Source organism: Ammospiza nelsoni, chromosome 3 (assembly GCF_027579445.1).
Source record: "Ammospiza nelsoni isolate bAmmNel1 chromosome 3, bAmmNel1.pri, whole genome shotgun sequence".
NCBI lineage: Eukaryota > Metazoa > Chordata > Aves > Passeriformes > Passerellidae > Ammospiza > Ammospiza nelsoni.
Genome location: NC_080635.1, coordinates 33,562,032 through 33,581,685, shown reverse-complemented (window position 1 = coordinate 33,581,685; position 19,654 = coordinate 33,562,032). Strand labels below are relative to the sequence as shown.

The 19,654-nt window shown below is 44.7% G+C and overlaps 1 protein-coding gene and 1 long non-coding RNA gene across 2 annotated transcripts; both read right to left on the bottom strand.

The window, feature by feature from the left end:
* Positions 1 to 684: 684 nt before the first annotated feature.
* On the bottom strand, positions 685 to 3,972 carry LOC132071797 (cytochrome c oxidase assembly protein COX20, mitochondrial). The gene is made up of 4 exons (XM_059469573.1): positions 3,753 to 3,972; positions 2,139 to 2,253; positions 1,937 to 2,000; positions 685 to 1,485 (listed from the first exon to the last, which is right to left on the bottom strand). The coding sequence occupies exons 1-4, from the start codon at positions 3,783 to 3,785 to the stop codon at positions 1,344 to 1,346; spliced, it is 354 nt and encodes a 117-aa protein (XP_059325556.1). The 5' UTR covers positions 3,786 to 3,972; the 3' UTR covers positions 685 to 1,343.
* A 9,007-nt stretch (positions 3,973 to 12,979) lies between these two features.
* On the bottom strand, positions 12,980 to 17,732 carry LOC132071398 (uncharacterized). The gene is made up of 3 exons (XR_009418101.1): positions 17,591 to 17,732; positions 16,494 to 16,691; positions 12,980 to 13,552 (listed from the first exon to the last, which is right to left on the bottom strand). It is a non-coding gene; the product is annotated as an uncharacterized LOC132071398 (long non-coding RNA).
* Between the last annotated feature and the right edge of the window lie 1,922 nt (positions 17,733 to 19,654).

Sequence of the window (19,654 nt, the reverse complement as noted above, 5' to 3'; positions counted from 1 at the left end):
AGAAAGTGTTTCATTGCATTAATTCTTCTAAAGACTTTTTATATAAAATATTGAAGGCAATGACCTCAATAAAATTTATCTTTGTTTCTCTCAGAACAAACATGAGGAATAGAGGGGCAAAAAGGAATTAGAGTATATAGGTTTGTTTTCTTCTTATAAGAAGCTAATCCACAGAGGGTAAAAGTTTAATTTCCTCAGTGTAAATAGCATGTTTGTTTAGTGCTCTAAAGTATATTTCCAAATAAATAAGTGGAGCAATACTGCTGTTTGCATCTGGATTTTCAAACCTCCCTGCACCAATGTGAGTTAACAACAGATCACAAACTCTCTCAGACTAAGCAGAGGCTGGGGGAAAAGGACTGTTTTTGCTTGGTGACATGCCTTTAGACCAGAAAGTGCTTACAGCATAATAGACCATAAATCATTATATGTAAAAATAAACACATTGTGTCACTCATGCAGGCAGAAGCAAGCAAGTGATGTCATCACTCATCTTTTTACCAATATGCTATTAGACCTAACACTGTATTTCCAAATAAGATGGTTTCCTTGACATTATGAACTGATATTTCTTTTAACTGAAAAATCACTGTAGAACATGCCTTTAAAGAAAAAAATGAAAGAAAAAAAAAGCATTGCTACTTACAAATAATGTACATTATGATTCCACAAACAGTAGGGAAGTGTCTTAAGTCGTGAGATTTTTAATGAAGTAAAAAAATTATTTAATTACAAAGTTTAGACTGCTCTGAAGTGTGATTTTATTCCTGGTTTCAAACAGAACAAAGATGGAAATCCTTCAGCTCCACAATGTATGTATGTAAGTTATCTGGTTATCCTGCAGCTGAAATCTTACAAAGGCTGCTGACTATCACCCACTTTGCACAAGCAAAGCCTTCTCCTCCTGTTCAAACACTCCTGTTTCACAAACAGCACTGCTAATAATAGCACCGAAGGCTCAACAGGTGATGGAAATGTTTTCCTGTATTTGAATGAGATGTAATTACAACTTTGCTAAAACAAACCAGGCTCTGTTTATAATGGAAGTTAAAGCAGTCCCACATCACTGTCCTGCATCCTCTGAGACGCTGAAGAGAACACAGCAGCTCCCAGATGTTTGACAGCACGTCATTGCAAATGTCTGCAGTCACACACATACATACATGAAACAAAGCAAGGCTTGTACTGACTTAACAGATTCACTGTGAATTTCCTGCTCAGATTTGCTGGGAAAACCATGATTTACCAGTTTTAGACACCTCACAGGCTTACAGTGTAGACTGACTTTTTTCTGGACCACCTTTTGCCAAAGATGTATTAAACCACAACTCTTCCGGAGCAACCTATGAATCGCTTCTTTCACTGCCACTTTGTTTCTTTTCTGGATCAAGATAACTGCCTTCAAATAAAATCCTGTTTTTCATTCCTTCTTTAAGCATTCTTTGCCGGATCCTTTGCTGGGCCAAGTTGTACCTGCAGTAAAACCTAGGGGAGGGGATGAAAAGGAAACACAATTCCCTGCTTTATATGAGTGGAAGGATCAAACCAGAGTCATTCAGGCAGCTGAAAAGTTGCAACCACATTGCTAGTAAAATTAAGCATGCTGCCTTTGGAATTAGGACAAGGATGGGGTATGAAAAGGAAAAATAATTAAGAAAAATGGAAATAAGTGGGGGAATTGATAGCTTAGAATTCAAGAAACAATAGGAAGTATTTTAAATATATATAAACATAAACATTCAAACACAGTGAAATGTTTTCCTTTAAAGAAGATAAGTATTTTGGAGAGAAGGAAGAGGATGCTTTGCTAGGCAGTTTTTTAAATGTGGTTTCAAAACCACCATGAGACACTGTTTCTGAAAACTGAAACACAGGGATCATGTTGTACCATTCAGTCAACATAGGCCTATGAAAATTGAAGAAGAATTTTACATACCAGTATCCTAACATTGCGCAAATATAGCTACCAACTGCAACATCACAAGATCTTTTAACTCTACCTGAAAGAAAAACAAAAAATCTTATGAAAAGTTAGAGAAAACAACTTGTATGACTTCCCATTATTAATAACACCTAACAACAAATAGATTTTTTTCTTGCAAATAAATATATAAAACCCAAAAGGAGTAAGTACTTACTAGTTGCTAAAAAATGTCCAAGACCCATAACTAAAGCCCCCAAGGAGCCATAGAGCACTGATTCTCGCGCACATGGGACATTTTTAACATCGAGAAATCCAAAGAGTTTAAAGGACTGTAAGACAAAACAAACAAACAAACAAAAAAACCCCATAAATTTAAAAAATCACTTCTCTGATTTTTTTTGAAGTCTATGATGCCAACTCAACTGTAAAACTGACTTGTTATCTTAATAGTCAAGCATAACTAGTTGAGAACTTACTGTGTCTAGGGTTATAGATGACCAAAAGTGAACAGGTACAGATATATCAGGGATGTTTTTGGAAGAGTTAACTATTAATTTATATAATATAGTTTTGCACAAAACTGTTGATCCATCCTTTTCACTGAATATTACAAATTAACTACTTAATTTCTTACCTTTACATTCCCCCAAAAAAGAAGAGAGGAGACTCTTAAGAATCCAGGATTTTTGTTACATTGCAACAAAGAAGGAAGGCTACAATCAAATATGCAGTTAGTCATGACATGTAAGTTTAGTACCTGAAGCAAATGTGCTTGGAAAAAGTTAACTTACTGGAGAATGAGCATGTAGTAGAGAACCTAATACTGAATAAAAATATTTATAAACCTAACTAATTTATGACTTAACCCTATGTCTAGGCAGGGGTGGGCACATGGGTCAGGGTCAAGGCAGCTGCCCCTCAGTAACCCCTGAACATTTTTCTGCTGCCAATCCTTTGGTCAGGGATGGTGTAAAAACACATTTCAGTCTATTGTGCTTAAACCATTAGAGCATGAAGAATTATGTGTGCAACTGTAGCAAAATTCATCAAAAGTGATTGCTTTATTTTGTTGTGAAGGTATTCCACTTGGTCAAAGTAGATTTTGAAGATGGAGTACTACAGTGCTCAACTGCTTGTGGAGAGCTGACAACTCTGTGGGAGAAGTCATTGTGTCACTGTGGTAATGGGGATGGCAGGCATGGAAATCCCCAGCGTTAGTTTTATCCATGTTCCCTCGGGACAGCCATCAGCTGTCCCTGTGTACAGGCGAGACAGAAAGGATGTGGTCTATGTTGGTCGAACCTCCTAATGAGTAATTTCAAGGGCTCTCACATGGAAGAAGTCACTTGATATGTTGCTGTTGTCGGCTAAGAAGGTATCCGTGATACATCCATGCAGCGTGATGCATCCTTTTAAAATAGCGTCTCACCTGCTGCCAGGCTGGGCATCATTTGTTATGTCTCTGACCACTGCTGACCACTGCTGACCAGCGGCCTCACGGACCCTCCGGCCCCACCACCACGACAAAGTCCCGGCGGGACCCGGGGGACCCAGCCCACACCCAAACGCCGCCCGCCCCCGTGGCCCGGCAGAGCCCCAGCTGTGCCGCGCGTTTCCGTGAATTGTTCCCCAGCTATTTCCTCGGGCGCTGCAACAGCGGGCCGGGGCGGTGGGGGCACGGTCGCTGCTGCTCTGCAATGACCTCCCGTGTCCCCAGCGCGGGGCTGCGGCGGCGGCCAGCTCCTCCTCATCCTCCTCCTCATCCTCCTCCTCGTGATCATCCTCATTCTCCTCCTGGCCCCTCGCCGCCCCCCCCGCCCTCCATTACCTTCCCCGGCTCAGAGTCGCCCTCGCCCGCCATGCCGCGGCAGCGCCGTCCCGCCCGCACCAGCGAGCCGGGGCTGCGCCCGCGTACAGAGCGGCGCCGAGGGGAGGCCGCTCCGCCCGCCCCGTCTCTATGGCGCCCGCGGAAGGGGCGGGGGCGGGCGCGCCGCCGCCATTTTAGGTCCCGGCGCCGAGCGAGATTCCAGCGCGAATCCTTTGTTCGGCGAAATGGGTCACGGCGCGGGGGGCGCGCGCGCGGGCACGCGGCCGGGGGGCGGGGCTCCGGCCATCGCCCCGCCCCCGCGCCGCCCCGCCCCGCGCCGCCCGCCCCCTCCCCGCCGCGGGCGCGCGCCCGGGCTGGACGGGGCTGAGGGCGGCGCCGGGAATCCGCACGGATCTCGGGAATCCGCACGGATCCCGGCGGGAACACGCGGCCGAGCCACGCTCCGGCATACCGGACGCCATAGGGGCCCTGCCGCGGTCGGGCTGAGCTCAGCTGTTCAAAGCTAAAAGAGAAAGGACGGGGCTGGGAGGTGCAAAGGCGCTCAGTGGATAGCGCCTAGTGGGAGAAGGAGGTTACGGGATCCTTGGCGCACCGTGGCCAGCCTGGTGGATGCGGGGATATGTATCCCGAGAGCTGATTGCCAGGGGGAGCCTGCCAGGGTGCTGGTAGGGGCCGAGGAAAAGATGATTTGTATACATGGGCGAAATTCCCCGGGTGGCAGCGAGAATTAGGAGATGGAGGAGGAATTGATTCAGAAGTGCTCTGGAAAATGGCCTCCTGTGAGGAGGCCGTGCGGAGCGGCGTCGGACACAACCGCAGCAGGTTCAGCCTGATTTAGCGGGATAAGCCTGTGCTAAATCACTTGGACATGCTGAGAATCACCCCTTAGATGTGTTACTGTACCTGCCGTAAGGATGAGAAAAGGTAAATAGTGCTAGGTGACTTAGGACAGAGGTACAGCTCTCCAGGATAAGACATGGCTCTAAGTAGCGAATTACAGGGCAGATTCAATTAAGAACCTTTTCTATCTTAGCAATGAAGTATAACAAGGATGAGAGATGTGCAATACTGCTCTTTGATCTAAAAAATAGTGTGTCCTGACTTATGAGGCGTGAGATATCTTCAGACCTTGTTAAATATTATTATATTATTATGTGTTTACTTTTTTTTTAATCCTGTGCTGAATAAAATGGTCTTTTTCACGCACTGAAATTTATGTTCATGTGGATTTTCTCTTACTACTTTTTGTCTTTCCTGTGTTTGTGGGATTTTGGAAACAAAGTACTTTCACACAACCAATTTTCATGTTTCACCAGCTGAAAAGTGCTGCTGCACATTTTCATGAGCTCTTTTAAATTGAGATTAGAAACAAATCTCAATCCTTACCCAAGTCCCAATCCATCACTGTTCTGTCATCTAAGCAGACCTTGCAGGCAGAGCTCTGAATTCATGGAACACTGATTCAACATTTGCTATCCATTTGAGAAAGATCAGTAGAAATCCCTCACATTGTGAGTAGTTTGGCCTTTTTTAAATTAATGTACATTATGTATGTAGAGATGCAAACATAGGACATTTGCTAGATGGTGTGAAAACCAAATTACTGACACAATCTGTCCTTGGAAAAGTTTGTAATGTCCAGTTTTATTTTTGTTGGTTTAAAAATTAAGCAGTGACAAATACTGAGGAATGTAGCAAGAAATCCCAAGAGAATGCTGACATGTGTGAGATTAAGAAGGGCACAGTGGTGAAAAAAGAGACACTGCTTTTACTGCTAATGAAATGAGGTGGCCTGGCCTGCAGCAGCTCATATTTTGAAGGAAAAGAATGGATGGATCTTTTTTGCTTTGAAAGAATTAAGATGGTGGAGAGCAAACTACACAAATAGAACCTCTTCTGTCTGATAGTCAAGAATAGGCTAAGGAGAAGTACATGGTTTTCCCTATGTGTCATTTATCCTTTTCCCAAATACCCAGATCACACAAATTGCACTGCAATAAACAATACCATTGTGTGGTTTTTTTATCCCTCTCCTTGGTCCTTGGTCATTACTCTGCTTTACTGCTGCACCTCACAGCTCTGCTTCTTGTCCTTCAGAAGCTGCCCCAAAATGAATCACTGTTACACTTTGTGGGTTAGAAGTACACAGGGCTGCTTGTCAGTGCTTCAGGTGAGTGAAGATGCTGGAGCTGGAGCCTGCTTAGCTTAAGGGACACTTGGGATGGCCTGAAGCATGCACCCATCTTTCCCTCGTGTCCCTTAGGGATGCCAGGGTGTGCAGAGGGCACGGGGTGATGTCCTCCAGCACTTGAGGGGGGCAGCGTTCTTGAAGTGTGGGCCTTGTACTTCTGCTGCTTTTACCCTCGTGTGCTCTGAAGGCTCTGGGACTAGGGTCTTCTTTTTCACATCCTGGGCTCAAATAAAAATGAGGCTGGCTCCTTCTGGCTCACTGAAATGCAGGTTTTAGCCTGTAAGTTGATCAAGGAGGTTGAGGCTCTGTGGGCATGTGGTGCTTTGTAAGGGTGATCACACAGGGAATGTGAGAGCTGCTGCAATATGCCCACTGCCTTGCCAGTGTGACTTGCTCAAGAGCTGGACCGACTTTTATTTAAACCCTTGGTTCACCTGGCCCAGCAGAGGCACATCCCAGAGCATCTCCCACTGTGTTCTGCCAGTGTGCATACAGGGAAGGTGGTACAGCAAAAGCCCCTGTGTGCATGCCTCTCTCCATTAGCAGGGACACTGTGCTGTTTCTGGAAGCCAGGCATCTTGTATGTGCAACTTTGGAACTGCTGCCTTGAATTTCTGACCCTAAAGGACACAACTGAGATATCTAAACGTTCTTGTTTCCTTAATGACATTGACTGGAACTGGAGACCCTTGGCAGACCTGCCTGTGCATGGTCAGTTCTATCCATCGTGGTGTGCTGATTGCCACTTGCTCTCAGCTGTTTGAACTTTTCTTATATTTATGCAGTTCTTACTTTTATTAGCACTGATCAATAAAGTGTAGCATCCTTAGCTGTATGCCTCTCCAACCTGAAATTGACAGCTGGTCAATGGTTTGGATTGGTCTTTGACAGCATATTTGTTCTCTCACCCTTCTCCTCTGCGTTTAAAGGTTAGACCAGGCAAACTCTTGTCAGTCCAGGAGCAGGGAAGAGGCCACTGTGTACAGGACATGAAGCAGCAGACAGGCAGTGCTCACGTCACAACAGTGCAGACAGGAACCTGGCTCACTGACTTCTCCAGTGCTTATTCCTTCATCAGGAGACTTCACTGAGGGGTCTGATTCCTACATACGTGTCACTTCAGACACAATTTTGGGCTGTATTCCCTAGAAGGAGGAGGGAACCATCACACAAGGGTGGAATTTCCTACCTTTAGCACCTCTTGGCCATGTAAGTTGTTCCTATACTGTGGGGTGTTTATGTAGGTTTGTGGAAAAGCAACTGCCTGCAAAAGCTGTGACAGCCTGTCCTAAGAAATAGAAATACATTTATTAGAGGGTGACAACCCCTTTAGGCTGATGGCCACCATGGACAGATAACTAAACCTCCTGGTGAATTCAGCATCTCCCAAGGGCTGCATGCTCTGCCCTGGGTGTTTGCAAAGGCTCTGCTGGTCTGTCCATAACATAAGTTGTTAGTGGCAAGCAGAGGCTGTTCTGCCTGTTCATATCCATAGATACCAGCTTAAACTGCTCTCTGACACCAGAGGTGGCCCAGGCCTTCCTCCTCTTTGCTATGCAATCCTGCCTTCTCTGTGTCACCAGCTGTGCCACCTGATGCAGCTGAAAGTTAGCCTTACACAAAAGCTGCTTCCTGGCCAGGATGAGGCTGCTTTTTTGAGAGCAGTGCTGATTTACATCAAGGGCCTCAAGAAGTTGCTCTGTTGAAGATGTTTGGAAGGTAGCAGGCCATTGGGTTCCTGGGCTAGTAGCTGAATCACGCCTTAAGGCAAATTCTGGAGATGTCCAGCAGTGCTTTGTCTTCATGGTCATCCTGAAGCTACTTAAATAGCAGTGAAGCATTTGCTTGTGGTAACCATGTGCCATTTTGTAAGCCATGAAATCAAGAGGTACTCAGGATTGCCACAAGTCATGAAGAGGATGATTATTCCACTCATGTCCTCAGTTGCCTTGAGTGTATTTGTCCTTCCAGAGAAGTACATTATATTACTGAATGCAAGTGTGTAGGAATAATGTGTTCTGGGGTTACGTATTTCTGAGCTGCACTTGCAGCCCAGAAAGCCAACTGCATCCTGGACTGTATCAAAAGAAGAGTGGCCAGTAGGTTGAATTCTAATCTACTCTGGTCTTGTGGCAGACACCCCAGCTGCAGTGCTGCATCCAGCTCTGGGGTCCTCAGCACAGGAGAGGCATGGATCTGTTGGAGTGAGCCTAAAGGAGAGCCACAAAGATACTCAGAAGGCTGGAGCACCTCTGTGGAGACACCCTGTGGGAGCTGGGGTTTTCTGCCTGAAGAAGAGGAGGCTCTGGGCATATCTTATAGCAGCCTTCCAGTACCTAAAAGGGAGCCTGCAAAAGAGCTGGAAGGGAACCTTCTGGCAGGACCTATTGTGATAGGACAAGGAGTGATGACTTTAGACTGAATGAGGGTAGATTTAGATTGGATATTAGGAAGAAATTATGCCCTATGAGAGTGGTGAGGCACTGGAACAAGTTGCCCAGAGAGGTGGTGGATGCCCCATCCCTGAAAACATTCAAGGTCAGACTGGATGGGGCTCTGAGCAACCTGATCTAATTGAAGACGCTCCTGCTCATTGCAAGGGGGTTGGATTACATGATCTTTAGTAATCCTTCCAACCCAAGGTACCCTATGATTCTGGGATGCTATGATGGTTTTTGGGGGTAAATTGTTATTATGATGGCTGCAGAGATACTGTGCTGTAGGTTATGTCAGAGTAACCCTTGCGGGCTCAGGGCAGGCACAAGGAATGTGTGCAGGCTGCTTGTTGCCAAGGCAGTCAGCAACCACGTTCGTGCCATTGAATTTTAAAAAAACCCTTTTTTCCCCCTAAGCATTAATGTTAATGCAAATTAACTTTCAACTGCATGACAGTTTTATTCTGGGTTAGCTTTGCTGATTGTTTCTGGAGGTTGACTTTGCCTAACTTATTCCTAACTGCTGGTACAAATGATCTTTTCGTCTGCAACACATAAGAGATTTTAATTCAATGTACTCCTCTGAAAGCCTAGGAAATAAGGGCAGGCTTCTAATAGCTTTATTTTTTTCTGCCAGATTTTTTAATGTCTTTATGTTATTTAGGGACTTGATTCAAAAAAGAAGAGGGTTTTATATTAAAAAGGCAGCTTATATAAAACATGAGGGTTATAATTGCAGCTATACTGTTAGATGTAGAGCTAGATTTAAAATTTCCTGACTCACTAGTATAAATTGGACTAAAGGATGCTTCTGACTAAAAATAGAGCAGTTTTCCTTAAATAATCTTTTTTTTTCCTATAATGTAAATTACTTCATCTATAAAGCATGTCTTTAATGTATTACTGGTAAATACTAACAGACACTTAAGTTTTCTTGTATGTCACTGTAATCCACTTCAAGCAGATGATGATACTATTTATTTCTGCATGTTTGGTCTTTTTTTCTTAATCTGCAATTCGGTAAGTTGTAGAACTTGTTAGGGTGTTTTTTTTTTTTTTGAAACTGAAGATATTGGGAGATATAAACTGCTTCTGACACAAATTTGAGTGGTGACCTCGTAACCACAGGGTCATAGGCACAAGACTGTGGAAGGGACTCCTTTCTTGCCTTGGAGCTGCCTTCCTTTGGCCCTGTTACATTGCTAAGGCATTCATCTAACCTTACTTCAAAACTTCCCCTTCCATTTCACATCTTCATTTTTCAAAACACAGTGGCTGCCCTGAGGTTTCCATCATGAAGAGAGTGGAGGGTGCTTATTATGAACTCTGTGCCTCGTGTTCCACGTCTGTCATGTCAATGTGTCAGGCTTAATCTTTATTAATTCCTGAGGGAAAACTGAAGACTAGAGCTAATAAGGTATTTGTATGGTAATTGTTCCTTTTGGGACGTGGTTTCTGAGAATTCATAACAAACTGGAAAGAGTTGCACGAGTATGAAATTTATTTAGAAATAAGCTGTTTAAATAGCACAACAAAATTAGAAAATTCATAGGGGAAAAAATATATTGAAGCTTATTAAATGCTCAGGCACCCTCTCAGACATAATTCCCTCAGCACAAGTCACTGGAAGCTGTAAGGGTATTCTGAGGAGTTATCATGGTGTGCTTCTTCTGTCCTTACACTTTTCCCTATATATCCAATACTAGATAAATTAAATTTTTGCATGACTCACTGGTGCTCTTGCATTTCTGCCAAGATTAGACTAAAGCCCAGAGAAGGGAAAGTGATACAACACAGACAGTGACATCACTGAAGGCTATGAGAGGAAAGAGATGGTGTGCCAGGAGCCTCTTTGGTGATGTGTTTTGCACGCAGTCTGCTGTTCAAGTGGATGTGTAATTAGCAGTGTACAGGGAGAGAGGAGTCACTTTCAAGGAGCAGAGCATCTCAAAGTAGACACTCAAACCAGACAACTGGAGAGGATGTTCAGAAGCCATGCCATGTATCAACTTCAAAAAATAATGATGTATCAGGTAGATCTTGTTATATCTTGTTGAGATTTTTTCCCTTTTGTTTTTGCTCTTTAGCAGTTAGGGAGGGCAAGGAGTTTGTGAGTTTTATTTTAGTTTTGTAATCAAGTTTAAAGTGTATTTCACTGGCTTATCCCCACCCCACATTGTCTGGTGACATGACTCTCTGCTAGCACCCTGCAACATGTAAGGTGTTTTGTTCCACTGGAAGTTACAGTATATTCCTGAGACAGCTGCCATCCAAAATACATGGAGAATTCAGAGAAATCAGTGTGTTGTTTCATCATGCTACAAAGGCTGGTTTCAGTCTGCTAGGGCAGGATCTCCCACACAAAATAACACACCTTTGGCAAGGGGTAAAGGAAAAAAATTGCACGTGGGTTCAGAAGGATCTCACAAGAAACAGGCAGTCTGCAAGGATGAGATTTGAGAGTTCAAAGTCAAACACAATGTATTATTTCCAAACAGTTGTTCCAGATTTGCAGGCACCTTAGGTGTCCTGCTGTGGTGTCCAGATTCCCTGGCAAGAATTCAAGGTTTTTCTTGTTCGCGACAGGAATGACTTCATGTCTTGCACACTGAGAGTGTTAATTTAGCATATAAATATTTCTCTACCTGGTGTGGCTTCTGCTGCTTTCTGAGAAACAGCAGAGATTAAAAATACCTCAAATCTTGTTGCTTGGTGTTTTCAGATCCAATATTTTGCTCTTTTCCTGATGCCTCACTGTGACCTGGCTGAAGGCTGAGTCAGTCTGTTGGTGGATGGCTACCGAGGGCTACAGCCTTCTGTCACGTTTTGGTTGTGGAGGATCCTGGTTTCCTGCCTAAAGCATCGGGTGCTGGGCTGAAGTTATTAACTCTAGAGAGCACCTGATGCAAGGCAGCCATCAGAATTTGGTGGGAGAGGGGACAGCATGTGCAGTGCAGAAGCTGAGCTCTGAGGTTTTGGGAAGCAGTGGGACAACTGGAGCTCTTTGAGTTGCTGGGGAAACTGCTCCCAGATGGACATGGGATATGGGGTGTGTGTGCACTCTCTGCTCTCAGCTGTTGCCATTCCCCTCCATGTGCCAGGCGGTGCTGCTGGGGAAGCCTTCCAGAGTCTCCCTAGGGTAGGGCCTGGGGCTGTGCCCTCACCAGTGACACAACTACCTCCTCCCTAAACTGAGCTTCAGACCTCCTGAGCACAGGCATCTGTTCAGGAGCCACTGAATTATGCGCAAGGGGTTTTTCCCTTATACTGCTGGGTTTGTTTTCCCATACATTTTCCCCTGCTGATAGTTCTATTTTCCCAGCATGTCTGACTTGTGCCTTCTCAGTACCTCTGCAGGAACAAGAGCAGAAGCTAAACACGTGCTTAATTGCCTCACAAACTGTTTAAAATTCTTAGATAATTGATGTCTGATAGATTGGTTTTTCTTGTCTGCTCAAGCTAAATTAGGCTAACAGCAGCCAGAGGTGGCTGGTGAGTTGTTCTTCCAGTCCTGGGAAAGTCTCTGTTGGCAGAATATTCAACAACCATCACCGAATCCTGTGCTTCAGGAAGGGGCCACTTCTCAGGTGAGGAAGAGAAAGGAGAATTTATTGTGATGAATGATCCTTCAGAGCACTAACATGGGCTTCTGGCAGTATAACTCTGAATAATGGTGTTGCTTCCTCCTGATTCTCATCTCAGTCTTGTGCTTGGGAGCAGTAAGTGCATTCCCCTACTTTATGGTTTCCTTTTTACATTTGTTTGCCTTTAAACTCATCACTCAAGATGATCATTGCAATACAGCAGTTTGTCTTAAATTCCCCATCTTTCTCAAATGCTCATCACGAATACTAAAAAACTAATGTTGTACAAAGTTCTGGATTTTTTTCCCAACTTAACTACAAGCAAGTCTCAGATTTTAAACATGTTAGAGATCTCTTTAAAATCTTATCTATAACTGACATAATTATCTACTCAGACAAGTTGTGGCAAAAGGCCAATCGCTAAGAAGAATCTCAGGCATTATGCTCTTATTTTTAAGTTAAATCAAGGAATGATCCCCAAACCCTCACCATTTCATTTATTAGGTCTTTCTCAAAAAAAAAAAAAAAAAAAGCAGAGCTGCTGTGCATTCAGAAAAGCAGAATTTGAGCTCTTGTTTTTATTTAAGCCTCAGAAACCATCAGCTCCTTAGTAACCAGAGGTGTGTCTGCTAAGAACAATCTGTCACCTGTCACAGGGCTTTTAAGTGACTGATTTCACATCCAGAGCTAAGACAGATAATTGACAAAATCATGCAGACTTCAGCTGAGCAAAGTGCTAATTTTTTTTAGCATTATGCACAAAAGGCTGCTTTTTCAGTTAATTTCATATTCTTAGACAATTTCAAACTGTAGTTACAAAGAATGTCATGTGAATTGATTGTAGCTTATTTGTAAAGCTCTGTCAGATACAAGCAGTCCAAAGTCTGCAGATTTATGTAAGTGTAGGTTAAATGTAATTTTTTCATAATTAAACCAGCTAAGTTTCTGAAAAGTTTCCAGAATCCCCTTTAACACATATTCACTGATATTTTAGCAAAACACTAACTTCCCAAAGTCTTTAAGCCTACTGATAATTTCAAATTTATTAAGTTTGTTAGTATAATTCTTGGGGAAAAAACAAGTCGTAGAGAATCTTGAAAATGGCTCTGTAGGCAACAGCCACAGATGGAAAATTTGATAAAGGTTAGAGAGGTCAGAGATGAAGCTGGTGGCTTCTGTGCTGAAGGGTTTGAAGGAACCTTCTCAGCAAGGAAACTTCCTCCTGCTCCTGCGTGGTTAATACCTTTCTGGCTCTGCCCCAGTTACTGACCAAGGAACTTCCATCTGGGGAAAAATTCTGCTAGTTACTGGAAGTGAAGTTCTCACATACATATTGCCCTCAGACAGAGAAACCAAATGCATGAGACAGTTAAAAAAAAAAACCAAAACCTGTGCTGTTTTGGCACTGATCAGGATACACAGATTTCATATATAGCATTTGCTGGACTCACCTGCAGCAGTTCTGGGTGTGTATCTGCCAGCCCTGGTTTCTCCTCCTGGTGCTGAGGATGCTGAGTCTCAGTGCTGGGGCACAGCAGCGGCAGGACAGCAGCAGGGAGCTGAAGGAACTCCTTGGTTTGCAAGACAAAGCTACAGAGGAAATAGTCAGTGACACTATCAAAAGGCCCCTCTGTTGTGATCTGAGATAGAGTTCACTTATCACTGTGTGATCAAATTGCATTTGTCAGATTCTCAGATAACAATTTGCACAGGGCTGTTGGGTGATTTTCACAAACTTTGTGTGCTGCTGTGGGAGAGGGACACTGGGAACCAACTTTGAAACTTACTCCACTGCTGTCACAACTGTGGGTCAGGCAAATTCTAGACTGATTTGAAAGTTGATGTGTTTGGCTGAATAAAAAGGGACCAGTTGAACAATCTGGGAGTCAGATGTGAGCACTCATCCCCTGATTGGAGAGTTTGGCTGTCTCAGGGGCAGCCTGAGGCTTTGAGAGCAGAAGGAGGGATGGACTGGCATCCCTGAGCTGGCAGGGTTGCTGTCTCTGCTGGGGTGGGTGAGTCACCCAGGTGCTGAGCTGAACTGACTGTGTGCTGCTGTTCTCCACCTTTTATCACACTGCTGTCCAAGGCTGTTTTGTTAGAACAGAAAAGGAGTTAACACTGACAACACAACTCTCTAAATAACACTGTAAGATAGAATAAAGATTTTGAAAACAAATCTATCCTTTACTCACTGGGTTCCTACAAGGCATACAGTCTTTCTTCTACAGGTTCCTTGAATTCCTCTCTTCTGTCCAGGCTCTTGCCTTGTCTTCTGAACATCTCCTTATTTTCTGACCAAGCTTAGCCTGAGTCGGATACAGAACCTGGCTCCTCTGGTTGCCTTGTGGGACCTGTGGGACCCATCTCCTGGCTCTGTTCTGGCCCCAACCACTTAGGCAGCACCATGGCTCTGTGCTTTTCCTAGAACTCCTGAGTGCTAAGCCATCGCTGGACCAGCTGGAGCACAAAGCCAAGCACTTTGCAAACTCATCAGAAAACTACTGAGCTGTTCTGTCAGGGAATGCTGCCCGCCTGGGTGAGAGGTGTTCAGAGGAGGTGGAGTGCTTTGAGACAAATTGCTCATCCAGGAAGAAAGGCAGTAGGCTGGAAAGCTGATTCCCTCACATCAGCCTCTACCCTCTCTGGCAAGGCTCCAAGGAACATCTGAGCCTTTTCTGACATGAGCTGGGAGGAAGGTTCTGAAGCAAACCTGGGAAAGGCTACATGATGGCGAGCTTACTCAATCCTGAAAACTCCATCCATGCCAAACAAGCTCCTTTCAGGTATGAGTGTTTTGTTACCCCCATGACAGATTTAAATCAGGTGGGAAAGCACCTTATGTACTAAATCAAGAGGCAGCCAATGCCAGTGTGTAGGTAACTGAATCATGCCCTGCCTGTCCAGCAGCTTGAGTCCAGCGAGCCCAAGCAGAGCTCCCCTCTCTGTACATTTAATCTCTACCATATATATATATTATATATGCATTATTCTTTTGCTGTCTTCTTCCATGGAGTGACACTATGTTCTTTTAAGCACTTTATTGATCAGCTAAACTTATAAGTAAAAGCAGATCTTTGGCAAATCATGTGTCTGTTCATGCTGTGTGTCTTTGACACTGCAGTTACTGGCATTCGTGAGCTGCACACTTCTCCTATAAAACACCAATCTGTCTTCTGTGCAGCATTGTTGCTCCTTTGAAGGATTACAGACCATCAAGTTCTGCCTCTAAATTAAGAGGTATCTAATTGCTTGTTAGTTGTACTGTAAAGTTCTTTATGACTTCAGTAATTAGTGTTTATACTCCTCAGGCCTGTGTAGATGCACTTTAACATTGCATAAGGAGATGAAACACTCCACAACAGAGTATGCATTGTTCCCAGGATTTCCAGTTTTATATCCTCAAGTTTTGTGGAGCCTTGCTGAGTGGGTCATGGGTAACCTGGTGTAGTCATTTTGAGTGGATTTTGCAGCAGAGATGAAGAAAAATATTCACAGGAAGATACCAGTATTGTGTAGCTCTCACTGCTACACAATCTTTTCAACTACAAACACTTGTTTTTTAGTGCTATGATCAACTGTCATTTGTAGGACTTAAAAAAAAAAGTTTGATGTCTGATTTGGCTGCCTTCAGCATTTCTGTGTTATTGACAACATTTTTGTAAAATGTTGGATCAACTTCTAGAAACATCAAAATTCATGCTAGAAATTAATTCCACCCTACTGGCATCTGCTTCCAAATATCCTTTGTGATTGCCTGATCATTATTCAAGGCTGTTTTCTGCTGAAGGTATTACCTGCAGGTGCAAGCACTGCACTAAGCTGAACAGGCACAAGGCTGTAGACATCTATCCTGCCTCCTTCCAAGGGAGATGTGAGTCACTGCTGTGGTGGGCACAGCTGAGCTTCACACCACCGGTGCTGATCATCCACCACACTGCCTCACCTGGGCTGTGGAGTTTCTCTTGTTAGATTAAATACCTCTTTATACTTTCATGGACTCATTCCAAATGAAATTCAATTGAGTAATTAATAATATGGAGGGAGAGTTAAGCTTTTTAAGTTCTGCATGCTTTTGTGCCAATTATTCCATCAAAGACTGGCCCACTTTGTTGCTACAGAGCTTCTCAGCGAGCCATGACCTTGGTTTATTAAATAATACATGTATTTCTGAGAGCAACTTATGTAAGAGTAGGCCTGTCCAACAAGTCTGATGTTTGACCACTCAGTGTATGAAAGCAAACCCTGAATAAAGAGTGCCCTGATCAGCACCTGGGTAAGAGGGACAGGCAGCCTCACAGTGCTGCACTTGTCTCTAAGCCACCATTGCTGCCTTTACTATTTGCACTCAAGGTGCTGCAGCACAGTCTCCTTGCAGCCTCTTGGATGTCTCACCACATGCTCCACACATGGATCAGATCTGGTGCATCTGCTGGCTCGATGCTGGCCTGGACTTTGCAGGGCAAACAATAAATTTCTGCCCCAGAGATGGCAACAGCGCTGCCTCTTGTGTTGGTTGAGCTGTACCCACCACTAAGGAGCTAAGGGGATCTGAAGTTTCTGCTCCTTCCTCCTCCACCTCCTCCTCCTCTCCTGGCTGGGGTTTGGGGCTGCACAGGCTGTCAGTGGCACAGGGCAGGTGGTGCAGGCTCTCCTGGGGTACCTGCAACTTCTCCAAAACCGCTTTCACACCACAGGCAGGGCAATACAGTGATGAGTCTCTCTGCTCCTGTTAGAGCAAAGCAAATCTGTTAGCTTTAAATCTTAGAAGTCATTTTCATAACATCATTTCTGCAGCAGTTTCCATGGAAACCAAGAAACGACCGGCAGCATGCATAGGAAAGAAGACAGCTGACCTGATTGTCCTTCCCTGGCCCCTGTGGATGGGCTTCCCTCAGCCTGCACATGCACATCCTTTGCTCATTGCTGTGAGATGGACACGCCCAGACTCAAAGGCTTCAGCTCATTCACTGGCAGCAGCCTGAGTGCAGTGTCTCTCCTGTGCAGTGCACATCCTCCTCGTCCCACCCCATCCTGCCTCTCAGGGCAGCTTCTCCTGCACCCAGGGGAGAAGGGCAGGGGGAGGAAGGGTCTGCAGATGTTTTCACCCCCCTTCTCACCTCTGTGTCATCCTAGCAGGCCTCAGGAGTGATGGAAGGACTTGTGGTTAGCTTTGAATGTGCATGTGTCTCTTTCTTTTTGACCCCCCAACCCACTTATTTCACATACTTTGTTCACTTATTCCACTGTTGCCAGAATACTACTAGAGGTCAACTTGTTGAAGATGCGTATTTATAATAAAGCCCTATATGCATTGCCTTAAATTTACAAATGTTCTTGGAATTCTTCCTAACTACTACCAGAAATATCTGCTCTCCAGGTGAAGGTCCTCTTCCCTGTGGTGCTCCTTGAGAAGACACAAACCTATGGCACAGTCTTCAAGAACTGGCAGTTTTGTCTGTGTGTTTGGGCAGAGAGAGAGAGCACTTGTCTGACCCGGGCTCAGCTGCAGCTTTTGGTTGCATTTCTTCAAACTGCAGTCTCAGTAAACCTCCCCAGATGATGAGGAAGAACTGTAGATCAGCTCATGACACAGTCAGGGAAGAGTGTTATGACCAATAGGATTACCTGGTCTGCAGGTAAAAAGCAAATCCTCAGAGACCAATTAGGAAGTTGAACATCTGCAAGGGACAGACTGAGGGAGAAAAAGTTGATTCTCAGGAGCTGACTGCTCTGGAAGTGCTGTACAGATAGGTTATGCCACAGGCCAGGACCAGGAAGATGTGTAGTCAAGCTGTGAACAAATTCCATTTTACACTTAGTTTAATTCTGCAGTATTAGTTTATTATCAATAAATAATGACATATCTGCTTATTTAGTAAAAAAGCCTTTTTTTTCTTTTGTCTCATTTGGAGACAGCAATATTAGCAGCAATAATCACAGCAATATTAGCACCAGTCAATACACCTTTGAAGCTCAGTGCCAGCTGGAGAGGTGCTGGGGGCTGCCTGCCTGCCTGCCTGAAGGATGCATTGCAGGTTCCCATGCCATGCTCATCCCTACTCTCCAGAGGCATGGGCAGAGCATGGCAATCCTGGGTGTGCATGCCATGGTGTGGCATTTCACTGGGGGAGCGTTTGTGCAGGGAGCCCCAGGCAGAGGCAGCGCTCTAGGCCATGGAGTCTCTCCTTCCTTTAAACCCCTTAAAATGCACAGAAGCCACGAGGCTCCTGGAAGGGCAAAGCAGCTTAAAGAAGGTAATTGCAGAGATGAGAGCATCCACAAAAGCTGGGCACTTCCTGAGGTGTTTCTCTGCCCTCGACTCCAGAGTGCTGGAGGGAAGAGCAAGCCTGCACAGCCTCCACAGGGCTTCTACTAAACTTTCCAAGTCTCTCTGACATAAGAAATAATTGACCTTTACAGTTGCATTTGAGCCAGCTACGCTGCCATCAGCTCTAGCTAGTCCTCACTGCTCAGTTCATGTTTGCTTAATGGCATGTGAATTAATTTGTTGGAAGCTGACACTTTGCTGCAAGATTAGTTAGTGACACTAACATTGGGCTGGTGCATGAAATTCAAGATGCAGAGCATCTTTTTTGCGGTAAAAAACTCCAAAACAAAACAAAGGAGGTAAATGCCAATGCTTTTGGAAATCTTCACTTTTAGGATGCTATGACTGAGTAATGAATGAGCTGAAGTACAGAAGAAAAATAAACCAAATCCCAGCTATTTAAAGGCTCAGCAATTCCTTCCAGGCAAAAAACAAGCAGCTATTGTGTGCTGGCACTTGGAGGGCTGGGGGAAGGCAGCGTTTCCCACAGGCAAATTAGGAATGGGAAAACCAGGACAAAACCCACAAGCCTCTGCAGCCTGAGTAGGGAGCACAAGACATTTTCTGTTCAACATGATTTGTGTTGTCATTAGGTGGGTTTAATAGGGCTTTCTACTTATTCTGGGAGGAAAGCTTTGGCTCTGCTTGAGCTAACAGTAATGACCATTCCAACTTGGGAAACGAGGGAGCATTTGCCACATCACTCAGGCACTCACTGGGAACAGAGGGTCTCCTCTGCCCCCATCCCTTCCTGGTGAGGGAGTTTGGTTTCTCTGGAGCCTGATAAAAACCTGTCTGTATCCTGTTTGGCCAGGAGGTGTCTGAAGCACATCATTTGTGTCTCTGTAAAGGAGGACCCACACTGACCATCAGCCACACTGGGACCAGAGCAGAACCCCACAAGGGGTGCATTTGAAAATCCCCACACTTCTGTCCCACAGCTGCCTGGGGCAGCAGACAGGGCTGGCGTCATGGATGTGGGAAAGGCTGCTCTCATCCACAATGGCTTTTACCCCTTCCTATCTCTCCTCCCAAGCTGTCGTGAGCCCCAGCAGGAACAGTTCAGCAACACGGCCCCAGCTTCCTGAAGTTCTGTATCTAGGTGCCTTGTTTCAGGCTGTGTAAATAGGATAGAGAAGTAAAAACAGCTCCCTAAAAAGAAACCATGAGTTAAAGCCCATGAAGAACAGCTCCTTCAGGCACACATGAAGCCCCTCCTTCACCTTTGCTTCATTCAGGAGACATTAACAGTGATTTCTCTCTTTCCCCACAAACACATGGTCTGCAAGCAGCACAGCAGGTAACCAGCAGGTGCAGCAGGCTTGCTGCTTTGAGGATTCCAGGACGAACAACTTTCAAAA